Raw genomic sequence first — 25,277 nt, 5'->3', positions numbered from 1 at the left:
AAATAATAACATTGAGCTTAAACTTACAATGTCATATACCCCAAAATAGAATGGTGTAAATGAGAGAAACATAGAAACATCATAGAGATAACAAGGTATATTGCATGAGAAGGATTTGCCAAAGAAGTTATGGGCAAAGATTGCAAGCACTATTGTACTTTTGTTGAACAAACTACCAACTAGAGTTTTTAACAAAAGAACTACATTTGAAGATTGGTTTAGGTACAAACCAGGTTTATAAAATTTGAGAATCTTTGATTGTGTTTGTTTTTCTTATGTTCCACGGGTTAAAAGGGACAAACTTGTAAAAAAAGCTGAATTTAGAGTTTCACTGGATACAAAAACACGTCTAAAACTTACAAAATTTTCCAACAAAAACATGGAAAAATTATTGAGTAGAGATGTAAAGTTTATCGAAGATAAACAATAGAATTGGGTTCTTTGATGATGAAATTCCGGTTAGAGGAACGATATATTTATCAAAGGTGTAATGTGGTTGTCTTAGAACCTGCTAAATTTGAAGAAATTGAAAAAGATAAGAAGATGATTAATGCTATGAAGGGAGAATTAAAGAGAATTAAAGATGATCGAGAAAATGGAAGTTAATGGATCGACCTCAACACAAACAACCCATAGGAATGAAATGTGTTTATAGAACTAAACTAAATGTAAATGGTTCTATAAATAAACACAGTGGTGAAAGGCCATGCTGAAGTACTTGGTGTAGATTTTTCATAAACAATTTCTCTTGTTGCACGCCTTGCTTAAATCAGAATGTTGCTTGTGTTGGTTGTACACAAACATTAAAAAATTTGCCATTAAGATGTAAATTTTGCATTTTTAAATGGTTATTTGCAAAGGAGATATATGTAGAGCAACCAAAGGGATTTCAAGTCAAGGAACAAGAAGTTGGTTGAATTAAGTCACTATATGGAGAAAAATAATTGAAGATCAAATTGTAGACATTTTAACAAAAGCCCTTCCAAAAGTTAAATTTAAAGTTGTACAAAATAATTTAAGTGTCCCGCCATTGAGGCAAAGAGAAGATTTGTTGAAACTATGCCTATAATAACTGTAACATAGATATTTTTTTATTTAGTTGTTAGGATGTTGTAGTTGTTGATTTTATCATAATTTTTCAATATTTATACTTAAAAATATGAAATATGATATGTAGTAACTTTCCAACTCTATTAATTGAGCAGATCAATAAAGCATAAATTATTTTCTCCAATTATATTCTGTCTTTTTTTAATTTATTAAGTTATTTCAATAACATAAACATATTTTCCTGTGCCTAAAGTAGAAAAAGTTTCATACTAAAATGAAAGGTGTGAAAAAAAGTATTTACCATCTCTCCTCAAATAGAAAAGTGATAGTCAACATTAATTGACATAAGTGACAGTGACTTGTGTTTTATTAACTAAGTGATTTAGAGAATTATCTATTTTATGCATGTTCAAGTAATGTTTATTTAAATTGATTCTAGTAATGTCGGTTGAATGTGCAATAAAAAATGTTGAAAAACAATTTTCTATTGTGTGTGTTCAAGGTTTTCGGGGCTCTACCTTAATCCACTAAATCAATCCCTTGACATTGTGTTCTCACACAACAATACAGACATTTTTTATTGGTTTTATCCTCTTACCTATGCTTTCCATGAAAATTATGCAAAATAGGTGTCATGTCACAATAGTTTGTTTGGGCCAGGGAGAAGATATGGACAGACATAAAATAAGGTAGGCCTTCTTCATGTGAAACTTTATAATCAGATATACCTTATTTTCAAAAAGGTGTTTTACAAACTTCTATTTTCCTCCTACCATCATCATCATCATCTTCGGTGATCTTCCTTTTCTGGTTAAACTTAGGCTCCACCATTCTAGGATGTAATTATGGCTAGTGAGAAAATAACTCTGAACTTCCCTTCCTTGTTTCTCTCCTCTAAACAGTTGACAAGTCAGTGAAACTTTGGCTCCTCCAGTCTGTGAAGGTGGCAGCTATGTTCATCTTCAGATGCAGTCGTTGTACCAGAAATTGAAGTTTTGAAGTCATTCTTCTAAGCAATCAGAATACAACAAAATACTAGCCCAGAATTATTGTGAGATTTCCTCCTCTCCATACATGAGATTTATTTCATTCACGAAAAAAAATAATTATAGTTCTGAATATTTTGTGCAGCAAATTTTCAACTTGTCCTCGTATTCCAAATTCTGCAAGTTAGCAATGAGAAATCCTGAACTAATGCATGACCTTAATTGGCTATTTTAATTTTCTGCATCCTCAGGTTCTTAAAATTTAAGCACTGGCTTATTGCAGAAATGAGGAATGCCTTGATTATAGCCTTTTCCATAACCATATGCTTCATCGCTTTTGTGATATCCAAGATTGTTATTTCAGTCCTCCTCTACAAAAGATGGAGAAGAAAACAGATGGTTCATGAAGAAGGCTATCCAGGTATGGAGGAAAAAGGGGATTTTTTTTTACTTTAGTTCTTGCAGAGAAACTATTAAGACAGTAATGTGAATTGATTGCATAATGCAGGAGGGAAGATAGTACTATTTAGGTCCTCCGAGCTTAAATCTCTCACAGCTGATGCGATCTTAAAGAAGACACAGAAACTGAACAACAAGGACATCATTGGGTCAGGTGGTTATGGTGTGGTTTATGGACTAAAACTAGATGAATCCACAGCCTTGGCAGTAAAAAAACTAAACCGTGGAACTGCCGAGAGAGATAAAGGTTTTGAGAGAGAGTTGGAAGCAATGGCAGACATAAAACACCGCAACATTTTGACCCTTCATGGATATTACACTGCACAACATTACAATCTTCTCATATATGAGCTAATGCCCAATGGAAGTTTGGACTCCTTTTTGCATGGTACGCATTTGTTTGTTTCTAAAACTATGTTCCCAACATTTGGTAGAAGTCAAAAGGAGAGGAAATGGAAGGAAATTATGAAATAAACATTTTGATGCATTATAGTTTTTACTATTGACTCTCTTTTATTCTCATATTTTCTCTACCAGTATTCTTAGTTAAAATTCAAGACTAGGATGAAATGGTTTGGTTCCTCTGTTATTCAGCAGCACATCACGATTGAGGAAGTACAAGTCTCTTCTGTTGGTTTTATGATTTGGAATTTTGTCAAATGATAATTGAGTTTCTAATTGCAAAGTCCAAAGTGATGCAGGGAGATCAAGGGACAAGAAGTTTTTGGATTGGCCAACCAGATATAGAATAGCTGCAGGTGCAGCTAGAGGAATATCATATCTTCATCATGATTGCATCCCTCGCATTATCCACAGAGACATCAAGTCAAGTAACATATTGTTGGATGAAAATATGGATGCCCGAGTTTCTGATTTTGGATTAGCCACTTTGATGCAACCAAATAAAACTCATGTCTCAACATTAGTGGCTGGAACTTTTGGATACTTGGCACCTGGTATAGATGCAAACCAGCCAAATACAGTTTCTACATTTCAAACTACTTGTGCTTCAAATTGATTTTTTTTTTCTCTTACAAGCTTGATTATTGTTTGCATGCAGAATATTTTGATACAGGAAGAGCGACACTCAAAGGGGATGTTTACAGCTTTGGAGTTGTTTTACTGGAGCTTTTAACTGGGAAAAAACCCAGTGATGAAGCATTTATGGAAGAGGGAACCATGCTTGTCACATGGGTAAGATAAATTCTTAAATATTTCCTTTTATGATTATATTCATCAAACAAGTTTGAATTCAATAAGGAAATAACCTATATAGCACTTAATTTTTCTAATCAAGTATCATGTTTACTTTTAGCTCTATCATTGTGAAACTGGTATCAAGGTAGCACGGTTTGAAAGCCAGGGCCAAGCATATCATTCTATTTAAATTTGACAACAAGAAATTATGTGGAGATTAAAAAAAATTAAAAAGGAAAATTGGAACTTTGAAGCATTGACCTCGACTATGAATTGCATTAATCTATTAAACAGATGAAATCATAAACATATAAAGCTGTTAGCATTATCTATTGTGTAACTGAAAGAACAACATAAATAGGATATAATCCATTTAACTTGCTTTTATTCGTACCTTTATTACAAAGGATTTATAAAACACATTCTATTTAATATTAAAAAGGGATGTAATTTTTATGTTAGGTACCAAGTTTAATTAGAACAGTATTTTCTAGATCGTATCTCAAATTAATTAAGTTAGACCCAACTTTGGAATGAGCACTTACTTTCCAGAAAATCATTGTTATTATTGTAACAGGTGAAGGCTGTTGTTAGAGAGAACAAGGAGGATTTAGTCCTTGATAGTAGCTTAGGATCTTGTTCAATGCAAGAGGTAAATAAGGTGTTCAACATTGCAATGATGTGTCTTGAACCAGATCCTTTGAAGAGGCCAACCATGGGTGATGTTGTCAAAATGCTTGACCAAACACAACAAGATAAACTTGTTAAAGAATCCTGATGTTGACACCAAAACCATCACTCTGAACACTGGAGTTTCTGGAAAACCATCCCACAAGCGGTTGTGGAGCTAGACTCCAAGTTAGATGTAGCTTGGGAGTGCCATGGAGAGAGGGGAATGGGGGACATAAAAGAAAATGTATGGGAAAATTTGAATTTTGAAAGGAAAAAAATTGATGTGGCCTTGAGATATTAAGAGTCAGCCACTTCCTGGTGCCTATCAGCTTCAACAAAAAGTTTTGTAATTATTCAGGGACCTAAAGATTTTAACATACAGCGTGATATGATTAAATTTCAATCCACCAAGTAGAAGATATGTAGCTTTGGTCAGAGAAGAAAATATATGAAGTGATCTAATGAAGTGTTTTCTAGCAGAAATAGTAAATCAGAATTGATTTAAGAGTATACCTATGGCAAAATAAATTATTTTAAATGACTAGACATAAACACCCGAACTAGGTAACAGCTTCCATGTGTACACTGGACATACATCAGTAGACCATGAAGCATGCTTACATAGACGTCAGGAGAATATAGGTTAAAGCAATAAATTAACGATTGAACAATTTCTATAAATCAAAGATGTAAGCAAATTTCGCAGTAGACACTGAACTTTTCTACTTGAGTACTTTTGACAAGCCTTCAGCCACTGAAGCTTTCAAGGATGGAGAAACAGGACTATCTCCAAGGAATACATTAAAAAGAGCACAAGACACATTTTCAGATTCAATTGCAGCATCTACAGTAGATGGAAGCCCATTTGAGGAGACAGAAACCTGAAATCTCAATGGACTTTTAGTTAGAACATTTTAGACAGCAAAAGGTAAAATGGAGGAAAAAAAAAATATATAAAAAAAAATAAAATATATATATATATATATATATATATATACACACACGATCTAATTTGTTTGAAGAAAATATCACAAGAAAAATATGAAAGTAGGCTTACAAGCAATTTGGAGGGCTTCAACCAAGTCAAAATTATGAAAGTTCCTTTCTTAAGAGGGCGATCTAGAAAGACACTACGGAAAATGCTCAAAGCAATTTCATCTGCAGTTGTAGATGCTGGAATTCTTGGTGATATGGCATCACTTAATGCCTCCCAAAATGTTTTACCATGAATATTTCTTGCAAGAATAATTTGCAATGATTTCCCAAAAGAAGCTGCAATCATATAAAGGCATATATTATCAAATTATTCATTTTGTGAGAGCATTGTAGAAACAAATAAATGAATATGAATTGTTACATTGGAAAATGGTCTGGAACAAGGAGGAATTCCCTTGAATAGCATCTTTTGATTGCCCTTTCCAAGCATTCAATTCACGGGTAATATGTTGATCTAGATACAAACCTGCAGTATAGACCTTAACACTAACAATCGCAAAAACATTCTCCCTGTATCCTGAAATAAGTATTGTTATCCATCAAAGTTTACAACATTGAAAATAAAAGCTTAACCACATTATTGAAACTTAACAAATGCTACTGGTCTTCAGGAATGGCAATACCACCGGCCGAAAAAGGATTTGCAATACAATACGGATGGAAGATTATTGAAATAAAAATAGTTTATAGCTGTACCAAGTTTTGTTTCCCACACAACTATTTAAAAAATTAATAATATACTTTTATCCTCCTATAAAAAATGCAAAGCCTTGTACTTAACATCAATTGTTGACTATATATTTCCCAAATGTCATCAGTTCACTAATTGCCAGTAACATGGTACAGACAAATCACTTTGTTGTGCTCTCACAAGAGGTTTGATTTTAGGCACAATGCTATCATCTAGTTAAAACGCCACAATCAATCGCGTGAAATTTATTTAGAAGTTCATATCCAGGAAAGTAAATTCCTCATGATATCAATCTATTTAGTCTCCCATTTACAGCACACCTTGTCCTAAAGAAAAATTTTGAAGCACAAAATAAACAAAAACAGTCCTGCTCCACATATGCATGTGAAATTTCCACAATATAGTATTAACAGACCATATTATGGTTTCAGACATATCAATCTTTTCTGACATGCTCAGATTTTTATCTTTTTCTATTCAAAAAGTCATGATACTATAACATGACTTTTGCTATAATATATATCTTTTCATATTAACATATCAAATTAGGGATGTAGTTGTATCCTATTTTCATTCGTGAAGAACGTTTTAATCTTTTCTCTTCCAAAAGTCAAGAGCTACTATAACAACTAACCAGTTCCAAACAAAGTTAATGAATTTGAGCAACCCGGAAAATTCAAACATGTCTGCAATTTCACATTCGTTTCTGGCTCCTCCACGTATTCAGCATTTGCAGCTGCAATGATGAATTACAAAAATTAAATAAATTAGGCATCAGTTGAATAGGAAACGAATCAAAATAGGTAATATACCAAGATGAACATACCATTTCAGATTTCACCTAAAAACCAATTGAAATTAAGTAAAGTTGTTCAATAGATATATAAGTTAAGTCCTAAGAATTGAGGCTGGTGGTGCAAGACTTCCCAACAATCAATTAGCAAGACACAGAGAAGGAAAGATAATTTGTAATAAACTATTCACAGTAAACTGTATTTTCACAAATCAACCTCCATACCAACAGAAAATCCTCAGGCCACCTAAAATCTAAAATAGGTACAATAAACAACCTTAAAAATTGGAGCAATGGATAAGAAAAAAAAACAGTAACTCTCAGTTATTTTTTTACTAACTTGGCAAAATCAAATAACTAAACTTCATCCTCATCTTACTAAATAACCTGCCAATAGTTCAGCTTAAATTTGGATTGGGTCAACTTTGTTACCGTAGGATTATACTTCGAGGAGCAACTTGACATGACATATTAAAAGTCATCCTCATCTTACTGATAAAGCTGCCAATAGTATGACAGGCAATAGCTTAATTAATTGTAACTGATCTTGATAGTTTGAATGGAGTCTTATGTAACAGTATATGCAAACAGACTTCAAACTCCTAATGGAAATTTAGACACTTTACAAGCACCCTGATAGGGGAGGTTGCTTACAAGTTGGATCAACCACCACAATCTCAAATCCATAATGTCTTTCACGTCTCGCAGCTCAAGAAACATGTTGGAGCAGCAATGATTTCTAACAGATTACCTTTTGCAACTGAAGATATTGCTACAACAAAGGAGTCTGAACCTATTTTGGACAAGATGGCAATGAAGACAAAAGGCATTGTCGTGACAAAAGTGTTGGTTAAATGGAAACTCCGGCTACCTGACGACGCAACATGGGTGTTCTACTATGATTTGGAGAAGAAATTTCCCAATTTTAATCCTTGAGGACAAGGATGGTGTTTAGGGGAGGACATTGTTATAAACCGGCTGCTCTTTGTAAAAACGTTAGATGTACTTGTAAAAGCTTGTAACTCTCTCTTCTATTGCATATCTGTGGAACCTAACTTTTGTTGTAAATCATCGTGTCGTGTGTTTTACACCTAGACCTTCCTTTTGCTCTCTCTTTCTCCTTTTTCTCATCTTTCTTGTGCTACATGCTCTTCCTATCGTGTTATAGGCCCTCCTTTATCATATTTTTTTACCAACAAACTCGGGGCTGCAATATAAAAATAGAGGCACACGACGATGTTCGTTTTAGAGAATCTTTAAGCTTCCGGATTCTCCAAAAAGAATATAGCCATGCATCATACATAGAAGAAATCTCTTACTTTATGCATATCTAATATGGCTTTTAACTTTCTCTATCTGTTCAACAATTATTTATTCTTATTATTGTCTCACACGAGATGCCTCAAGTACAAGGTATTATTTGAATGTAGAGTTCAGAAAAGCAAATACAACAGCCTTGTCCCTTCTCACATTTATTCCTTGTTTAGAGATGCAAAAGGAACTACAGAGGACACCACACCCATGTTGAAGAACTATTACAACTACTGAAGTTACACTTCAGTGAAAGTCAGAAACTAGCCCATAAAGTATAGAAATAACAATAAAAAGAACAACAGCAGAATCTTCTCTACCATTTTTTTTCTCTTTCTCTTCTAGGCCTTCTTAAAGGTAAAGGTAAATATTCGTAGTACCAGTACAAAGAAGCAAGTTAAAAAAATAAGTTCAACTGTAACCATGTCACCCTCCAATTGAATATGCAAAAGCATTATTCTCTATTAAACAGGTTACCTGGCAGGACTAAAAATTAACATTTAGTTCAAAAAAATTCAAGAAAAAGAAAACAAAAAACACATATTCTATAGCAACATCAATCTAACATTAAAGGGTATGGAATAATCTCCACAATCTCGACAACCCTTAAAGTTTATTCCCCAGTCTGCATTGTTTATTTTCCAAGAAAGTACCAAGTGCATTCCAAGAAACAGTAGAAGAAACGAAGAGGGCAATAGAAATTGGCACTAAAAAGTGAGAGCTGATGAGAATTGAAAAGGCAAAAATAAAGCTGAAAATACTGACAGTAGTAGTGACCACAGAATCTAACCTGAAGATGAAGCAACTTGTGCAAGGAAAAGGGGTTGTCTTCTACTGCTCTTGTGTGAAGAGAAATGCATAGGGGTGGATGATAAGAGTGAGAAAGATTGGCCATGGCTGCTCAATGGCAATGTGGAATTTGAGACTCCTTTGTGAACAAGAATTCTTGTGGGGTGTGTGAGTGGTGAAAAGCCAAGTGCTGTGGAAGCTGCTACAGCTCCAGCCATTTTTTTAAGGTTGGATTGTGAATATTCAACAACGATGTTTGGTAATAAAATATTGAAAAGGATTAATAGTATAAGAATATACTAAGATTGGAGCAATCTGAACTGAACTGAACTATTCTCACTTCGGTTTTTTCGACCTTCTTACTAGCACCTTGTTGAAGGGATTTTCTTTTATATTTTTTCTTTGAATAATCTTTTATCTCTTAGTTTTTGTATTTAAAAGTCATTGTAAGTTATATATACTATTTTAAATTTTTTAGTTCATGACCTTAAATGATGAAAACAAATAATTAACATGTATTGAAACTAAAAAGAATTAAAATATATGTATTGATATATAGGTAGATTATAGCTACAGAAAATAAATGAATAATTAAACTAGTCCATTAATTTCATTATGATCATATTAATGTATATTTGAGAACTACTATAGTAGTACAGCATTTAGTATAGAGATATTATGATTTATTTTAAACTTTTTAGTTTTATATTTAATATAATAATATTTAAATGATATTTCTGTTTTAAACGTGTAAATTGGCAATAATTTAGTTTTAAAAAAAAATAGTATTAAAATTTCTTTATTATTTTTTTGCAAACTCACAAATTGTTATGGTTATTTTTATTTTTATTTATTTTATATTTTAGCTTTTTTTTTTCTTTAACTACTACCATATTTCATTCTTCATTTCTATTTTTAAAACTAAATAAACATGTCTTCTTTCCAATTAAAAATCTCTTATAATATTTTTTTCATGCATTTTAATTTAATCAATTATCCATATACTGTTTATAATTTTCAATTTGACCTAACCTAAACCATTTTATTTTCCTTTTTCGAAATTTGTATACATTGAAATAGTAAAAGTGAAAAAAAAAGTTGCTCGGTCTATTGAGTCAACCAGCTATTTTGATCAATTAAAAAAACTTCTTTAAACAATCATAATTCTAAACAATTAAAAAAATCCTATTTTTAAAATTTGAGTTACATAAATAAAATTAATTTCAATTTTCAATACAATTATTTATATATAAATTACAATACATGTATGTTTTAATGAAATAATATTATTTTTCAATTGTCTTAAAATTATAATAATTATTTTTTAAAACAAATTAACATATAAGGTCGGCTGGACCCAGTCCATTTGGATCACATCCTAAATAAGCCTAACGTCCCAATAAATATATATATATATATATATATATATATATATATATATATATATATATTCTTCATATAATATATCCTAAAACTATAAGTTGCAAAGTCCATATATATAGTTTGTATGTAATATATTATACTCCTACTTTATTTTGGAATACTTTTTTTTATTTACAACACCATCACCTTTTCTTACACAACACCAAGGTGATCTAATATTTCAAGCATTCATAATTTTGAAGATACAATTCACATGTATATATAAAAATAATCATTAACTAACATAATTCAATTCATAATTTCATATATTCCTAATCTTATAACAAAACTACTAAAAAGTTATATTTTGATTCACATTTTAAAATTATAGAAATATTTATAATTAATTTGTGATATTTAACATTTTCGGTAAGATTATTATTATTATGTCTTACTAAAGATTGACACCTAAATATGAAAAATAATTTTGATAATTCAACCTTAACTTTTATGTCAAGGTGATTCCTTACACTTATGGTATAAAGTCTGATGTATGAACCTCTTTCAACTTTTCAGCACCCAATATCTTATCATTTATATTATTTAGATTATTAGTGAAGTTATGATATATTTTTTAATGAGTTAGTGTACTTAATACTACAATCACATTTTTCGTCATGCATGCTATTATCCTAGGTACCCAAACAATATGTTAGAAAAGAATATATGGCTTAGCTAAACCAAGTTGGGGTTAACTAGTTTTAATTTTTTTTTCAAAAGATTTGTTCTTTCTTCAAGTTCTTTTAAAATTGATTCAATTTGAAAAAAAAAAAAAAAGCAATTAATTTGGGAATTAAAATTGATAAAAGATTGGTTAACAACAATTTAAAGAAGATAGAGAAAGAGAAAGATTGTACAAAAAGTTTGTCTAGTTCAAGCTAATTAAATTTCACTATCTTTAGGAATTTGTACAAGCACTCAAAACAACAATTACAAAAACAAGACAACAAAACACCACAAAATCAACTCTTGAACACACTCAATAGGATATGTTTAACACTTAGAACACTTCAAGAGGATACAAATCAAATAAATTATTCATCACGTGAGAGGACATACATTAGAACATACTCCAACCATAAGGAAAATGAAAGAATGTAACAGAAATTCACAACATAAGCACAACACAAGACTAGTTCAACCAACACAACACAACATTTTTTATTCTTAAACTTGAAAACACTCTTAACAATGATCTCAAAAGAATTTTTGTTTCATATTAATATTTGTTTTATAAAAAAGGTGAGACCAAAGCTCTATTTATAGAGTTTAGAAAGTTTAGAAAATAAAATTTTTGAAAAGATTTAAACATATTTAATTTTCAAGCTTAAATTTGAAAAACATTTACAATAGTTTATGTTTTAATTGATTATGACACGTGTTAGTCAATTATTTCAGTTTTGTATTTAATTTAGAAAAAAGTTAATAGATTATACAAGATTTTAAATTGTTAATTTCTAAGAACATTGAAAACACTTAAATATGCTCTCTGGTTTAATTGATTGACTAAATGTTAATTGATTATCTTGTTTTGAAACCTCTAATAACAATTTAGTAGATTACTTAAAATCTTAATCGGTTAATAAAGCCATAACACCTTTTTCTCACATTTTTACCTTTACAAAAATGATTTTCTTTAAGTTGATTTTAGTATAGGTCGTGTGCTTGATTAAAATCCTTATGAATACTTGTGCGAAAGACTCAACAACATATAATGAAAGCTACAAATGCTCAAAACATCTTCATTTCCAAACATCATCACCGAAACATTTTCACTAAAGGCTTGAGTATATTCTTCTAAGTCTAACAATCTCACATTTTTTTTATAATATTAAGAGAATTTTAATGTGCTGAATTGATACTTTCGTCTGTTAAAATATTCTTAATTGAAGTCGATAAAGACTGAAATGAATATTTCGACTAGTGGATTTATCGAATCAATTAGTTAAAATCACTTAAGATTTTCATACATTTTTTTTAATCTTGTTCCGTAAGCTAAAACATGTTTTGAATATATTAAAATTCAAGTTTTCAAATGGTTGTAGTCTATTAAGATTTAGCATATTGAAAACTTGAATTAATTTATTGTTTTAACTTTAAGTGGAATCAACAAATTGAAATTAATTTTTAATCAGTTAAAACTAACAGTTTCAGATTTACATAGTAAAACTATGTGTTTCCTGTGTTTTAAAAGTGTTTTAAATAGAATTCATAGTTTTTAAATTTGATAAGAGAGAAACTACTACTTTTTGCGAGAAAAAGAACTTTTGAATCGTGCATTTGATTCTTGGAGAAAATCTTGAAAGTTCTTGGATCATTTTGTTGTGGTGAAGAGTTTTTCTGAGTTTTCCAGAACCTGTTAGTTTTTGCACCAAAATTTAGGTATAGTTGTTTCATATTTGAATCTTTTTTGTACTGTTGTGCAAAATTAGACAGGGTTTCTAATTTATGTTCATTGGTGTATATTGTGTGGTTGGAGAACACTCTTGTAGGGTTCAAGAGTTGTGTTCTTAAGAGTTTTGTGTTGTAAAAATTATGTGATTTAGGGAAATCTCATTGGTGTAGTTGGGAAACTAGATATAGTTCTTGTGAAAGAGTCAATTAACACCAAATTTGGGAATAAAAAGTCTTATATTTTAATATTTTAAAGATCATAAAAATTATAAAAAGTTACAAATTCATAAATTAAGAATTATTTTATATGTAAATTAGCAATTAATACTAATAAATACTTATATTTTAATATAAAATATTATAAAAATTAAACACTTATCGGTGCCTAAAGCAGAAAAAGTCTCATACTAAAATGAAAGGTGTGAAAAAAAGTATTTACCTCATCTCACCTCAAATAGAAAAGTGATAGTCAACATTAATTGACATAAGAGTTACAGTGACTTGTGTTTTATTAACTAAGTGATTTAGAGAATTATCTATTTTGTGCGTGTTCAAGTAATGTCTATTTAAATTGATTTCTAGTAATGCCTGGTTGAATGTGCAATAAAAAAATGTTGAAAAACAATTTTCTATTGTGTGTGTTCAAGGTTATCACGACTCTCTACCTTAATCCACTAAATCAATCCCTTGACATTGTGTTCTCACACAACAATACAGACATTTTTTACTGGTTTTATCCTCTTACCTATGCTTTCCATGAAAACTATGCAAAATAGGTGTCATGTCACAATAGTTTGTTTGGGCCAGGGAGAAGATATGGACAGACATAAAATAAGGTAGGCCTTCTTCATGTGAAACTTTATAATCAGATATACCTTATTTTCAAAAAGGTGTTTGTACAAACTTCTATTTTCCTCCTACCATCATCATCATCTTCAGTGATCTTCCTTTTCTGGTTAAACTTAGGCTCCACCATTCAAGGATGTAATTATGTCTAGGATGCAAAATAGGTGTCATGTCACAATAAACTTGCAATTAACACCAAATTTGGGAATAAAAAGTCTTATTCAATTAAATGACTAGACATAAACATCGGAAGTAGGTATACTTAAAAATATTAATTCAACAATTAAAACAAAAGAATAAAATATCACGTGCATTTATATACAGCTACAAAAAAGCACAATATCCAACACTATTCCTCGATTTTTTGAATTGCAAACAAATTTGCAATTTTTTTTTATCCTCGCTTTGCTTAATCTCCATTCAACACCTTTGGATTTGACATAAAATGCAGATTCTAAAAGACTTTTGTCAAATCCTAAATTGATAAGATAATCATCAATTTGGTTATACCATGTTTTGGGAACCTCTTTTAAGCCATAAATAACTTTAGACAACTTATAAACTTTAATATATGTCAGAGAGTAATTGATTGCCTTTAATTGGTGGGTCATCTTCCATTTCAGTATTTTTCTTTGTTGAAAATACTGTCTTCTCCTCCTGAAATAGGTCTAATGAGAAACTTTTGCCTCTCATTTGTACCTTAAACAGATCTTGTCATGTAGCATCCTTGCTCAAAGAGTGATTATCTTCAAAAAAAACACCTTAAAGCCTTTTTGTAACAATTGACCAACACTCAATAAATTTTTGTCTGTGTTAGGTACATATAACACATTAGTGATAGTTTTAGTACCTGAGTGTGTTGCTACAACAATGGTTCCCATTCCTTTTACAGGAACGTGACCCCCATAACCTATCTTGACCTTTGAAATTTTTGAAGGCTTAAACTCCTTGAAAAGTTCTTTGTCATAAATCATGTGATTTGTGCATCCACTATCAATTAGCCAAGATGCACTTGAAATATTGGTGGAGAAACCAATTGCAACGAAAAGTTATCCTCCTCCTCATTTGCAATTTGAGCATCTACATCTCATCGCTCACTTTGGTTTCTACAACTGACTTCTTCGTGTCCAAGTTGATTGCACTTGTTGCACTTAGCATCAAGTTTTCTCCGGCACTTAAGCGATGAATGACCTAACTTGTTGCAATGCGTTGTTATGGTGGCTTCAAACCTCTCTTTAGAACTGTTACAAACCGTTTTTCCACAACTCTTGAATCATTTAACACAGATCCAAGCAACCTCACTTTGTTGGCAATGCTTATAAGTCTGTCAGAGTACTCTTTTACAGATTCTGACTCCTTCATTTTCTGCAATTCAAATTTCTTTATTAAATTCAGCACTTGCATTCCACGAATCCTCTCATCACCTTCATATTCTGCCTTGAGGTAATCCCAAATTGCTTTTGCTGACTTCAAGGACATTATTTCTGGAAGGGACTGAATTTCATAGTACTCTTCTACAACTTCACATAAATCCAATGCTTCTAGGTCTCCATATGAACAACCCACATTTGATAATTGTCTCCATAAAAAAACAAGGTGGTGTCATTGCTGAAAAAATGAAACCTCCTTCCATTGATGCACTTTACTAACCTCACAGATCCCGCAAGAAGATAGTTCTGATACCAATTGTTGGTGTTGATGAATAAAGTCAAGCAAAATATTTTATTATCTTTGTTTACATTTATAGTACTTGCACTAACTTACTCTTAAATGATTTTATGAGTAGTTACTTAGAAATATTAATTCAACAATTAAAACAAAAGAATAAAATATCACGTGCACTTATGTGCATTTATATGCAGTTAAAAAAACACAATATCCAATAGAACATACATTAGTAGACCATGAAGCATGCTTACAAAGACATCAGGAGAATATAGGTTAAAGCAATAAATTAACGATTGAACAATTTCTATAAATCAAAGATGTATGCAAATTTTGAAGTAGACACTGAACTTTTCTACTTGAGTACTTTTGACAAGCCTTCAGCCACTGAAGCTTTCAAGGATGGAGAAACAGGACTATCTCCAAGGAATACATTAAAAAGAGCACAAGACACATTTTCAGATTCAATTGCAGCATCTATAGTAGATGGAAGCCCATTTGAGGAGACAGAAACCTGAAATCTCAATGAACTTAGTTAGAACATTTTAGACAGCAAAAGATAAATGGAGGGAAAAAAAAATACACACATATATATATATATACACGAACTAATTTGTTTGAAGAAAATATCACAAGAAAAATATGAAAGTAGGCTTACAAGCAATTTGGAGGGGTTCAACCAAGTCAAAATTATGAAAGTTCCTTTCTTAAGAGGGCGATCAAGAAAGACACTACGGAAAATGCTCAAAGCAATTTCATCTACAGTTGTGGATGATGGAATTCTTGGTGATATGGCATCACTTAATGCCTCCCAAAATGTTTTACCATCAATATTTCTTGCAAGAATAATTTGCAATGATTTCTCAAAAGAAGCTGGAATCATATAAAGGCATATATTATCAAATTATTCATTTTGTGAGAGCACTGTAGAAACAAATAAATGAATATGAAGTTGTTACATTGGAAAATGGTCTGGAACAAGGAGGAATTCCCTTGAATAGCATCTTTTGATTGCCCTTTCCAAGCATTCAATTCACGGGTAATATGTTGATCTAGATACAAACCTGCAGCATAGACCTTAACACTAACAATCGCAAAAATTTTCTCCCTGTATCCTGAAATAAGTATTGTTATCCATCAAAGTTTACAACATTGAAAATAGAAGCAGAACCACATTATTGAAACTTAACAAATGCTACTGGTCTTCACGAAAGGCAATACCACCGGCCAAAAAAGATTTGCAATACAATACTGAAGGAAGATTATTGAAATAAAAATAGTTTATAGCTGTACCAAGTTTTGTTTCCCACACAACTATTTGAAAAATTAATAATATACTTTTATCCTCCTATAAAAAATGCAGTGCCTTGTACTTAACATCAGTTGTTGACTATATATTTCCCCAATGTCATCAGTTCACTAATTGCCAGTAACATGGTACAGACAAATCACTTTGTTGTGCTCTCACAAGAGGTTTGATTTTTGGCACAATGCTATCATCTAGTTAAAACGCCAGAATCAATCGAATGAAGTTTATTTAGAAGTTCATATCCAGGAGAGTAAATTCCTCATGATATCAATCTATTTAGTCTCCCATTTACAGCACACCTTGTCCTAAAGAAAGTTTTTGAAGCACAAAATAAACAAAAACAATCCTGCTCCACATATGCATGTGAAATTTCCACAATATGTTTAGTATTAACAGACCATATTATGGTTTCAGACATATCAATCTTTTCTGACATGCTCAGATTTTTATCTTTTTCTATTCAAAAAGTCATGATACTATAACATGACTTTTGCTATAATATATATCTTTTCATATTAACATATCAAATTAGGGATGTAGTTGTATCCTATTTTCATTCGTGAAGAACGTTTTAATCTTTTCTCTTCCAAAAGTCAAGTGGTACTATAACAACTAACCAGTTCCTAACAAAGTTAATGAATTTGAGCAACCCGGAAAATTCAAACATGTCTGGAATTTCACATTTGTTTCTGGCTCCTCCACGTATTCAGCATTTGCATCTGCAATGATGAATTACAAAAATTAAATAAATTAGGCATCAGTTGAATAGGAAACGAATCAAAATAGGTAATATACCAAGATGAACATACCATTTCAGATTTCACCTAAAAACCAATTGAAATTAAGTAAAGTTGTTCAATAGATATATAAGTTAAGTGCTAAGAATTGAGGCTGGTGGTGCAAGACTTCCCAACAATCAATTAGCAAGACACAGAGAAGGAAAGATAATTTGTAATAAACTATTCACAGTAAACTGTATTTTCACAAATCAACCTCCATACCAACAGAAAATCCTCAGGCCACCTAAAATCTAAAATAGGTACAATAAACAACCTTAAAATTTGGAGCAATGGATAAGAAAAAAAAACAGTAACTCTCAGTTATTTTTTTACTAACTTGGCAAAATCAAATAACTAAACTTCATCCTCATCTTACTAAATAACCTGCCAATAGTTCAGCTTAAATTTGGATTGGGTCAACTTTGTTACCGTAGGATTATACTTCGAGGAGCAACTTGACATGACATATTAAAAGCCATCCTCATCTTACTGAAAAAGCTGCCATTAGTATGACAGGCAATAGCTTAATTAATTGTAACTGATCTTGATAGTTTGAATGAAGTCTTATGTAACAGTATATGCAAACAGACTTCAAACTCCTAATGGAAATTTAGACACTTTACAAGCACCCTGATAGTGAAGCCTAGTATTGCTGTTATGCCCTCTTTGTCTAAGTTAAAGAGGAATCCTTCATGCCACCTGACAAACATGTAATTCTTTTAATGTATTTTCATTATCATCAAAAGATGTAAATAAAAATGTCATTCTTAGATATATACAAGTCTCAATTCTCAATTTAGAACTTTTGGTATGTTGCTCATTTTCAATTTTATTTGAGTTCTCTCCTTCTCTCTCTCGCACACACCCATATACAGCATATACACAGTATTAGGGTATCCAATATTTTGGACTCTTAGTCATTAATAGCGACGAAATGCTTATGTCTATGTCAGAGCCTGTGCCTAATAGCTAAGAACTTGTGTTCAATAGCAAGATACTCATGCCACCTGAATTTTGCTACTTGTTTTGTTATAAACCCTAACTGCCATTCGCTATAAATAGGGGCTGCTCTTTGTGAAAATGTTGGATGTACTTGTAAAAAATTGTAACTCTCTCTTCTATTGCATATATGTGGAAACTGACTTGTAAGGTTCCCAGTAAATCTTCGTGTGTTTTAAACCTAGACCTCTCTTTTCCTCTCTCTATGGCTTAGACGCTCATCCTCGCGCTAGACTCTCGCCTGTATCACACTAGAAGCTCGTGTTTGTCGTGCTAGATGTTCTTCCCTATTGCGTTTTACGCTCTCCCTTATCAATTGGTATTAAATTGGTTCCTTCCTTTTCGGAGTCGATGGCGGATTCAACACAGAATGCGATGATGATGAAAGAATTAGAAGAACGTCTATTCGTTTGAGTAGACGCGAAGTGGGAACCTTGCAAGGCACGATTACAAATTCTTTGAAAGTTTCAATGCAAGAATTGTTGAATCACTCAGTGGAACTGAATGTCACTGGCAAAGGACCATCCCAGTCAGCTCCCTATTTTGTGGTACTCCATTGGCGAGAATAGACTTTCCAAGATTCAATGGAGACAATGTTGATCAATTGATTTATCAATGCAAGAATTTTTTTCTCGATTGATCATATTGCCGATGATGTCCAGGTCCAATTGGCAGTCATGCACCTAGAAGGTCACGCCCTTGAATGGCATACTGCTTTATACAAATTCAAGAATTGTTCCTCCATTTCTTGGCTTGCTTGCAAGGTGATGATTAGGGAAAGATTTGGTGATGTCTATATTGATCCTATGGTTGATCTTATGATACTCTGACAAACTAATACGGTGGAATGAGTAATTCAATGCTCTAATCAATCATCTCAAATTCTCTGAACAGTATACTAAAAGTTATTTTCTAGGAGGATTATGGAAAGACATTCAGATGCTTGTTCGAATATTTCAATCTCCAACGGTTCAAAAGGCTTTCATGTTAGCAAGAATGTATGAATCTACGAATTTGTCAACAACAGTTCCAAATTCAGGACAAGTTAACAAGAACAGAGGTATTTTGGGGCCAAAATCTTTGTTATCGGATAAAATTGCTGTTACCCAGAATCATGACTAGCCTAAATCTACAGTTCGGAATTCACAGACTTTAACTCCCGCCTATATGAGTGAAAGAAGATCCAAGAACCTTTGCTATTTTTGTAATGAACCATATACACCAGGGCATACTCTTACCCACAAGAAGTTGCAGGTTCATGTGTTAGAATAGGAATGGAAGATACTGAGGATAGTGACGGGGTATCTGATCCCGAGAGGCTGGCTGAAAATGCTTGTGATCCACAAATTTCACAGGAGTTACCAACTTTCGTACAATGAGGATTATAGGATATCTTAGAAAACACCCTCTACATATTCTGCTGGACAGTGGCAGTGGCAGTACCCATAATTTCTTGATATTCAAATGGCCAAGAAATTTGGTTGCCAAATTGAGGAAAGAGAACCTTTACTTGTCAAGGTTGCAGATGGCACAACCATTTTTTCTATTGTTCGAAATTATACGTGGTGAATAGTAAACAACGTTCACATCTGATGTTTTCTTACTCTTATTGGGATGTTGTGATTTAGTGCTTGGGGTGGAATGGTTAGTTAATTTAGGAGACATAACCTGGAATTTTGCAAAATTGACTATGGATTTCCGCGTGAATGGCAAGAGACATGTTTTGAGAGGTTATGTCAATCAAGGGGTGAAAACAGTGAAGAAGAAACAACACATGCTAAGACTCTAGAAGGGGGAGTTCACGTGTCTATGCTGCAGTTGTGTGATGCGAGCAGCAGTTTACTACATGCTTTAACAGCATAGGAAACTCAACCTCCAGTTCCACCATTGATACACAAAGTATTAGATGATTTTGAAGACATTTTCGAAGAGCCTAATTAGTTTCCTCCTTTTAGACCAGTTCATGATCATTGTATTCCTTTGATTCAAGGAGCAAATATGGTTAATAAGAGGCCATACAGATATGCGAAATCACAAAAATATCATTGACCAGCTGATTCAGGATTACTTGAATTCGGGAGTTATACAAAACCGTAACAGCCCTTATGCCAATCTAGTTGTTCTAGTATGTAAGAAAGACGGATCATGGAGGCTATGTGTTGATTAAGAACACTGTTAAAAATAAATTCCCCATTCTCCTAATGATATATACAAGACAACTTTCAAGACACATGGAGGGAATTATGAATACATTGTTATGTCATTTGGCCCATAAATGCACCAGCCACATTCCAAGGACTGATGAATGTAGTTTTCCAGCCTTTTTGCACAAATTTCTGCTAGTTTTTTTTTTATGATATTTTCATATATAAAAGTGTTAATATTAAAGATCATGTTATTCATTTACGGCAGGTGTTCCACACATTAAGATCTAACTCCTTATTTTATAAAAGATCAAAGTGTTTCTTTACCATTGATAAGGTGGAGTATTTGGGGCACTTTATTTCTAAGGAGGGTGTCTTTACGGATCCTAGAAAAATTGAATCCATGGCAAACTGACCATTACCCACAAAAATTAAAAACCTTCGGGGTATTTTTGGGTTAGTTGGATATTATCACAGATTTGTTAAGAGATGACTAAAGATAAAATTAATTGTGGGAAACAATGATGATCAGAGAAAAGACATTCTGGTTTAGCTTCATTCTTCACCTAATGGAGGACACTCGGGTATTAACGCAACAATGCAAAGAATCAAAGTTGTGGTTTATTGGAAAGGCATGACTAAAGATATCAAAGGTTTTGTTAATCAATGTGATGTTTGTCAATGAAGCAAATACGAAACTTCAGCTTCCCCTGAACTGTTAGACCCTTACCGATTCCAGATCACATATGGCATCATATTACCTTGGATTTCATTAAAGGGTTACCAAATTCTTTTGGGAAACAAGTTATTTTTGTTATGGTGGATAGACTAAGTAAGGCTACTCATTTCATTGTTTTATCACATCCCTACATAGCTAAAGATTTAGCTCAAGCTTTTATTGATAATATCTTCAAATTACATGGCTTTTCTCTTACTACTACAAGTGACCGGGACAAAGTTTTTATCAGCAACTTTTGGCAACATATTACCATGGATTTCATTGAAGGGTTACCAAATTCTTTTGGGAAACAAGTTATTTTTGTTATTGTGGATAGACTAAGTAAGGCTCTTCATTTCATTCCTTTATCCCATCCCTACACAGCTAAAGATGTAATTCAAGCTTTTATGGATAATATCTTCAAGTTACATGGCTTCCCTCTTACTCTTACAAGTGACCGAGACAAAGTTTTATTAAGCAACTTTTGGCTTGAGTTCATGGCTTATCAAGGAGTGCAAGTTCAACTATCATCCAGCCATCACCCACAAACGGATGGCAGACAGAAGTTGATAATAGGTCTCTTGAAACATACTTTCACTGTATGTGTTCAGATTCTCCACGACAGTGAAGCAAATGGTTAGCTTTAGGAGAGTGGTACCACTTATCATTCAGCCACCAATTCAATGCCATATGAAATTTTATATGGCCAATCCCCTCCCATATATTTTCCATACCTTCCTAGTGATCATGAATTGAATTGGTTGACAGAAGTCTTATTAAACACGAGGAGATGCTGAAACTGCTGAAATTTCATTTACAGCAAGCTCAAGAGAGAATGAAATAAACAACAAACAGACACAGAAAAGACAGGGTTTATCAAATAGGAGATTTTGTTTATATGAAACTCCATCCAGGGAAAACATGAAGCTTAGTCCTAATTTTTTTGGTCCATTTAAAGTTGTGGACAGAGTAGGGGAGGTTGCTTACAAGTTGGATCTACCACCACAATCTCAAATACATAATGTCTTTCATGTCTTGCAGCTCAAGAAACATGTTGGAGCAGCAATGATTTCTAACAGATTACCTTTTGCAACTGAAGATATTGCAACAACAAAGGAGTTTGAATGTATTTTGGACAAGATGGCAATGAAGACAAAAGGCACTGTTGTGACAAAAGTGTTGGTTAAATGGAAACACCAGCTACCCGATGACGCAACATGAGAGTTCTACTATGATTTGGAGAAGAAATTTCCCTATTTTAATCCTTGGCGACAAGGATGTTGTTTAGGGGAGGACATTGTTATAAACCTGCTGCTCTTTGTAAAAACGTTAGATGTACTTGTAAAAGCTTGTAACTCTCTCTTCTATTGCATATCTGTGGAACCTAACTTTTGTTGTAAATCATCGTGTCGTGTGTTTTACACCTAGACCTCTCTTTTGCTCTCTCCTTCTCCTTTTGCTCATCTTTCTTGTGCTAGATGCTCTTCCTATCGTGTTATAGGCTCTCTTTTATCATATTTTTTTACCAACAAACTTGGGGATGCAATATAAAAATAGAGGCACACGTAGATGTTCGTTTTAGAGAATCTTTAAGAGCTTCCGGATTCTCCAAAAAGAATATAGCCATGCATCATACATAGAAGAAATCTATTACTTTATGCATATCTAATATGGCTTTTAACTTTCTCTATCAGTTCAACAATTATTTATTTCTTATTATTGCCTCACACGAGATGCCTCAAGTATAAGGTATTATTTTGAATGTAGAGTTCAGAAAAGCAAATACAACAGCCTTGTCCCTTCTCACATTTATTCCTTGTTTAGAGATGCAAAAGGAACTACAGAGGACACCACACCTATGATTAAGAACTATTACAACTACTGAAGTTACCCTTCAGTGAAAGTCAGAAACTAGCCCATAAAGTATAGTAATAACAAAGAACAACAGCAGAATCTTCTCTACCATTTCTTTTTTCTTTCTCTTCTAGGCCTTCTTAAAGGTAAAGGTAAATATTCGTTGTACCAGTACAAAGAAGCAAGTTAAAAAAATAAGTTCAACTGTAACCATGTCACCCTCCAATTGAATATGCAAAAGCATTATTCTCTATTAAACAGGTTACCTGGCAGGACTAAAAATTAACATTTAGTTCAAAAAAATTCAAGAAAAAGAAAACAAAAAACACATATTCTATAGCAACATCAATCTAACATTAAAGGGTATGGAATAATCTCCACAATCTCGACAACCCTTAAAGTTTATTCCCCAGTCTGCATTGTTTATTTTCCAAGAAAGTACCAAGTGCATTCCAAGAAACAGTAGAAGAAACGAAGAGCGCAATAGAAATTGGCACTAAAAAGTGAGAGCTGATGAGAATTGAAAAGGCAAAAATAAAGCTGAAAATACTGACAGTAGTAGTGACCACAGAATCTAACCTGAAGATGAAGCAACTTGTGCAAGGAAAAGGGGTTGATTTCTACTGCTCTTGTGTGAAGAGAAATGCATAGGGGTGGATGATAAGAGTGAGAAAGATTGGCCATGGCTGCTCAATGGCAATGTGGAATTTGAGACTCCTTTGTGAACAAGAATTCTTGTGGGGTGTGTGAGTGGTGAAAAGCCAAGTGCTGTGGAAGCTGCTACAGCTCCAGCCATTTTTTTAAGGTTGGATTGTGAATATTCAACAACGATGTTTGGTAATAAAATATTGAAAAGGATTAATAGTATAAGAATATACTAAGATTGGAGCAATCTGAACTGAACTGAACTATTCTCACTTCGGTTTTTTCGCCCTTCTTACTAGCACCTTGTTGAAGAGATTTTCTTTTATATTTTTTCTTTGAATAATCTTTTATCTCTTAGTTTTTTATTAAAAATCATTGTAAGTTATATATACTATTTTAATTTTTTTAGTTCATGACCTTAAATGATGAAAACAATAAATTAACATGTATTGAAACTAAAAAGAATTAAAATATATGTATTGATATTTAGGTAGATTATAGCTACAGAAATAAATGAATAATTAAACTAGTCCATTGATTTCATTATGATCATATTAATGTATATTTGAGAACTACTATAGTAGTACACAATTAAGTATAGAGATATTATGATTTATTTTATACTTTTTTGTTTTATATTTAGTATAATAATATTTAAATGATATTTCTGTTTTTAAACGTGTAAAATTGGCAATAATTTAGTTTTAAAGAAATAAAAACTCTGATTGAGTATTTATTTAACTGTTAGGATGAAGGAAAGACCCGTTGTTTGCTGTCTTTCATTTTATATTTTTATCAATTAAAAAATTAGAACACACAAAAACAACTAAAAGTTACTTTTATTCATCTTTTCCCCTAAAAGTTTACTTTTATCAAGTCATAAAGAGAATCTCTAAATCATAACTTCCAAAAAAAAAATAGTATTAAAATTTCTTTATTATTTTTTTTGCAAACTCACAAATTGTTATGGTTATTTTTATTTTTATTTATTTGATATTTTAGCTTTTTTTTTCTTTAACTAGTACCATATTTCATTCTTCATTTCTATTTTTAAAACTAAATAAACATGTCTTCTTTCCAATTAAAAATCTCTTATAATATATTTTTCATGCATTTTAATTTAATCAATTATCCATATACTGTTTATAATTTTCAATTTGACCTAACCTAAACCATTTTATTTTCCTTTTTCGAAATTTGTATACATTGAAATAGTAAAAGTGAAAAAAAAAAGTTGCTCGGTCTATTGAGTCAACCAGCTATTTTGATCAATTAAAAAAACTTCTTTAAACAATCATAATTCTAAACAATTAAAAAAATCCTATTTTTAAAATTTGAGTTACATAAATAAAATTAATTTCAATTTTCAATGCAATTATATATATATATATATATAAATTATAATACATGTATGTTTTAATGAAATAATATTATTTTTCAATTGTCTTAAAATTATAATAATTATTTTTTAAAACAAATTAACATATAAGGTCGGCTGGACCTAGTCCATTTGGATCACATCCTAAATAAGCCTAAGGTCCCAATAAATAAATAAATA

At 32.0% G+C, this 25,277-nt stretch overlaps 3 protein-coding genes across 6 annotated transcripts; 1 reads left to right on the top strand and 2 right to left on the bottom strand.

Moving 5' to 3' along the window:
• The first annotated feature begins 1,763 nt into the window (after nt 1–1,763).
• LOC137835122 (receptor-like serine/threonine-protein kinase At1g78530) lies at nt 1,764–4,830 on the top strand. 3 transcript variants are annotated; one of them, XM_068643468.1, is made up of 6 exons: nt 1,764–2,101; nt 2,182–2,457; nt 2,545–2,883; nt 3,197–3,451; nt 3,556–3,689; nt 4,270–4,830. In XM_068643468.1, exons 2-6 carry the CDS (start codon nt 2,322–2,324, stop codon nt 4,468–4,470), a joined length of 1,065 nt encoding a protein of 354 aa, XP_068499569.1. In that variant the 5' UTR covers nt 1,764–2,101; nt 2,182–2,321; the 3' UTR covers nt 4,471–4,830. The 3 variants fall into 3 exon arrangements, with proteins under 3 accessions (XP_068499569.1, XP_068499570.1, XP_068499568.1); XM_068643469.1 differs by having other exon boundaries at nt 1,765–2,101; nt 2,320–2,457; XM_068643467.1 differs by having other exon boundaries at nt 1,765–2,101; nt 2,288–2,457.
• Nucleotides 4,813–9,312, bottom strand: LOC137835124 (fatty-acid-binding protein 3, chloroplastic-like). Of its 2 annotated transcripts, none has more exons than XM_068643472.1 (5): nt 8,946–9,312; nt 6,686–6,787; nt 5,722–5,877; nt 5,422–5,636; nt 4,813–5,245 (listed from the first exon to the last, which is right to left on the bottom strand). In XM_068643472.1, the coding sequence occupies exons 1-5, from the start codon at nt 9,160–9,162 to the stop codon at nt 5,087–5,089; spliced, it is 849 nt and encodes a 282-aa protein (XP_068499573.1). In that variant the 5' UTR covers nt 9,163–9,312; the 3' UTR covers nt 4,813–5,086. The 2 variants fall into 2 exon arrangements, with proteins under 2 accessions (XP_068499573.1, XP_068499574.1); XM_068643473.1 differs by lacking the exon at nt 8,946–9,312 and adding an exon at nt 7,596–7,788.
• Nucleotides 9,313–15,417: 6,105 nt separating this feature from the next.
• LOC137835123 (fatty-acid-binding protein 3, chloroplastic-like) lies at nt 15,418–24,022 on the bottom strand. Its single transcript, XM_068643470.1, has 5 exons — nt 23,654–24,022; nt 17,198–17,299; nt 16,231–16,386; nt 15,930–16,144; nt 15,418–15,785 (listed from the first exon to the last, which is right to left on the bottom strand). Exons 1-5 carry the CDS (start codon nt 23,868–23,870, stop codon nt 15,627–15,629), a joined length of 849 nt encoding a protein of 282 aa, XP_068499571.1. The 5' UTR covers nt 23,871–24,022; the 3' UTR covers nt 15,418–15,626.
• Nucleotides 24,023–25,277: the final 1,255 nt, after the last annotated feature.

This window comes from Phaseolus vulgaris, chromosome 5 (genome assembly GCF_000499845.2).
Source record: "Phaseolus vulgaris cultivar G19833 chromosome 5, P. vulgaris v2.0, whole genome shotgun sequence".
In the NCBI taxonomy this organism is placed as follows: Eukaryota; Viridiplantae; Streptophyta; class Magnoliopsida; order Fabales; family Fabaceae; genus Phaseolus; species Phaseolus vulgaris.
This window is presented reverse-complemented; position numbering and strand designations above follow the sequence as displayed.

Coding starts and splice junctions, on each gene's coding strand:
- LOC137835124 (XM_068643472.1), bottom strand. CDS start 9,162: ATGGCTGGAGCTGTAGCAGCTTCCACAGCACTTGGCTTTTCACCACTC. Junction 5,878..6,685: donor ATTAACTTTGTTTGGAACTG/GTTAGTTGTTAT, acceptor TACTTATTTCAG/GATACAGGGAGAATGTTTTT. Junction 5,246..5,421: donor TGAAGCCCTCCAAATTGCTT/GTAAGCCTACTT, acceptor TTGAGATTTCAG/GTTTCTGTCTCCTCAAATGG.
- LOC137835122 (XM_068643468.1), top strand. CDS start 2,322: ATGAGGAATGCCTTGATTATAGCCTTTTCCATAACCATATGCTTCATC. Junction 3,452..3,555: donor TTTTGGATACTTGGCACCTG/GTATAGATGCAA, acceptor GTTTGCATGCAG/AATATTTTGATACAGGAAGA. Junction 3,690..4,269: donor GAACCATGCTTGTCACATGG/GTAAGATAAATT, acceptor TTATTGTAACAG/GTGAAGGCTGTTGTTAGAGA.
- LOC137835123 (XM_068643470.1), bottom strand. CDS start 23,870: ATGGCTGGAGCTGTAGCAGCTTCCACAGCACTTGGCTTTTCACCACTC. Junction 16,145..16,230: donor GTTCCAGACCATTTTCCAAT/GTAACAACTTCA, acceptor ATATGATTCCAG/CTTCTTTTGAGAAATCATTG. Junction 15,786..15,929: donor TGAACCCCTCCAAATTGCTT/GTAAGCCTACTT, acceptor TTGAGATTTCAG/GTTTCTGTCTCCTCAAATGG.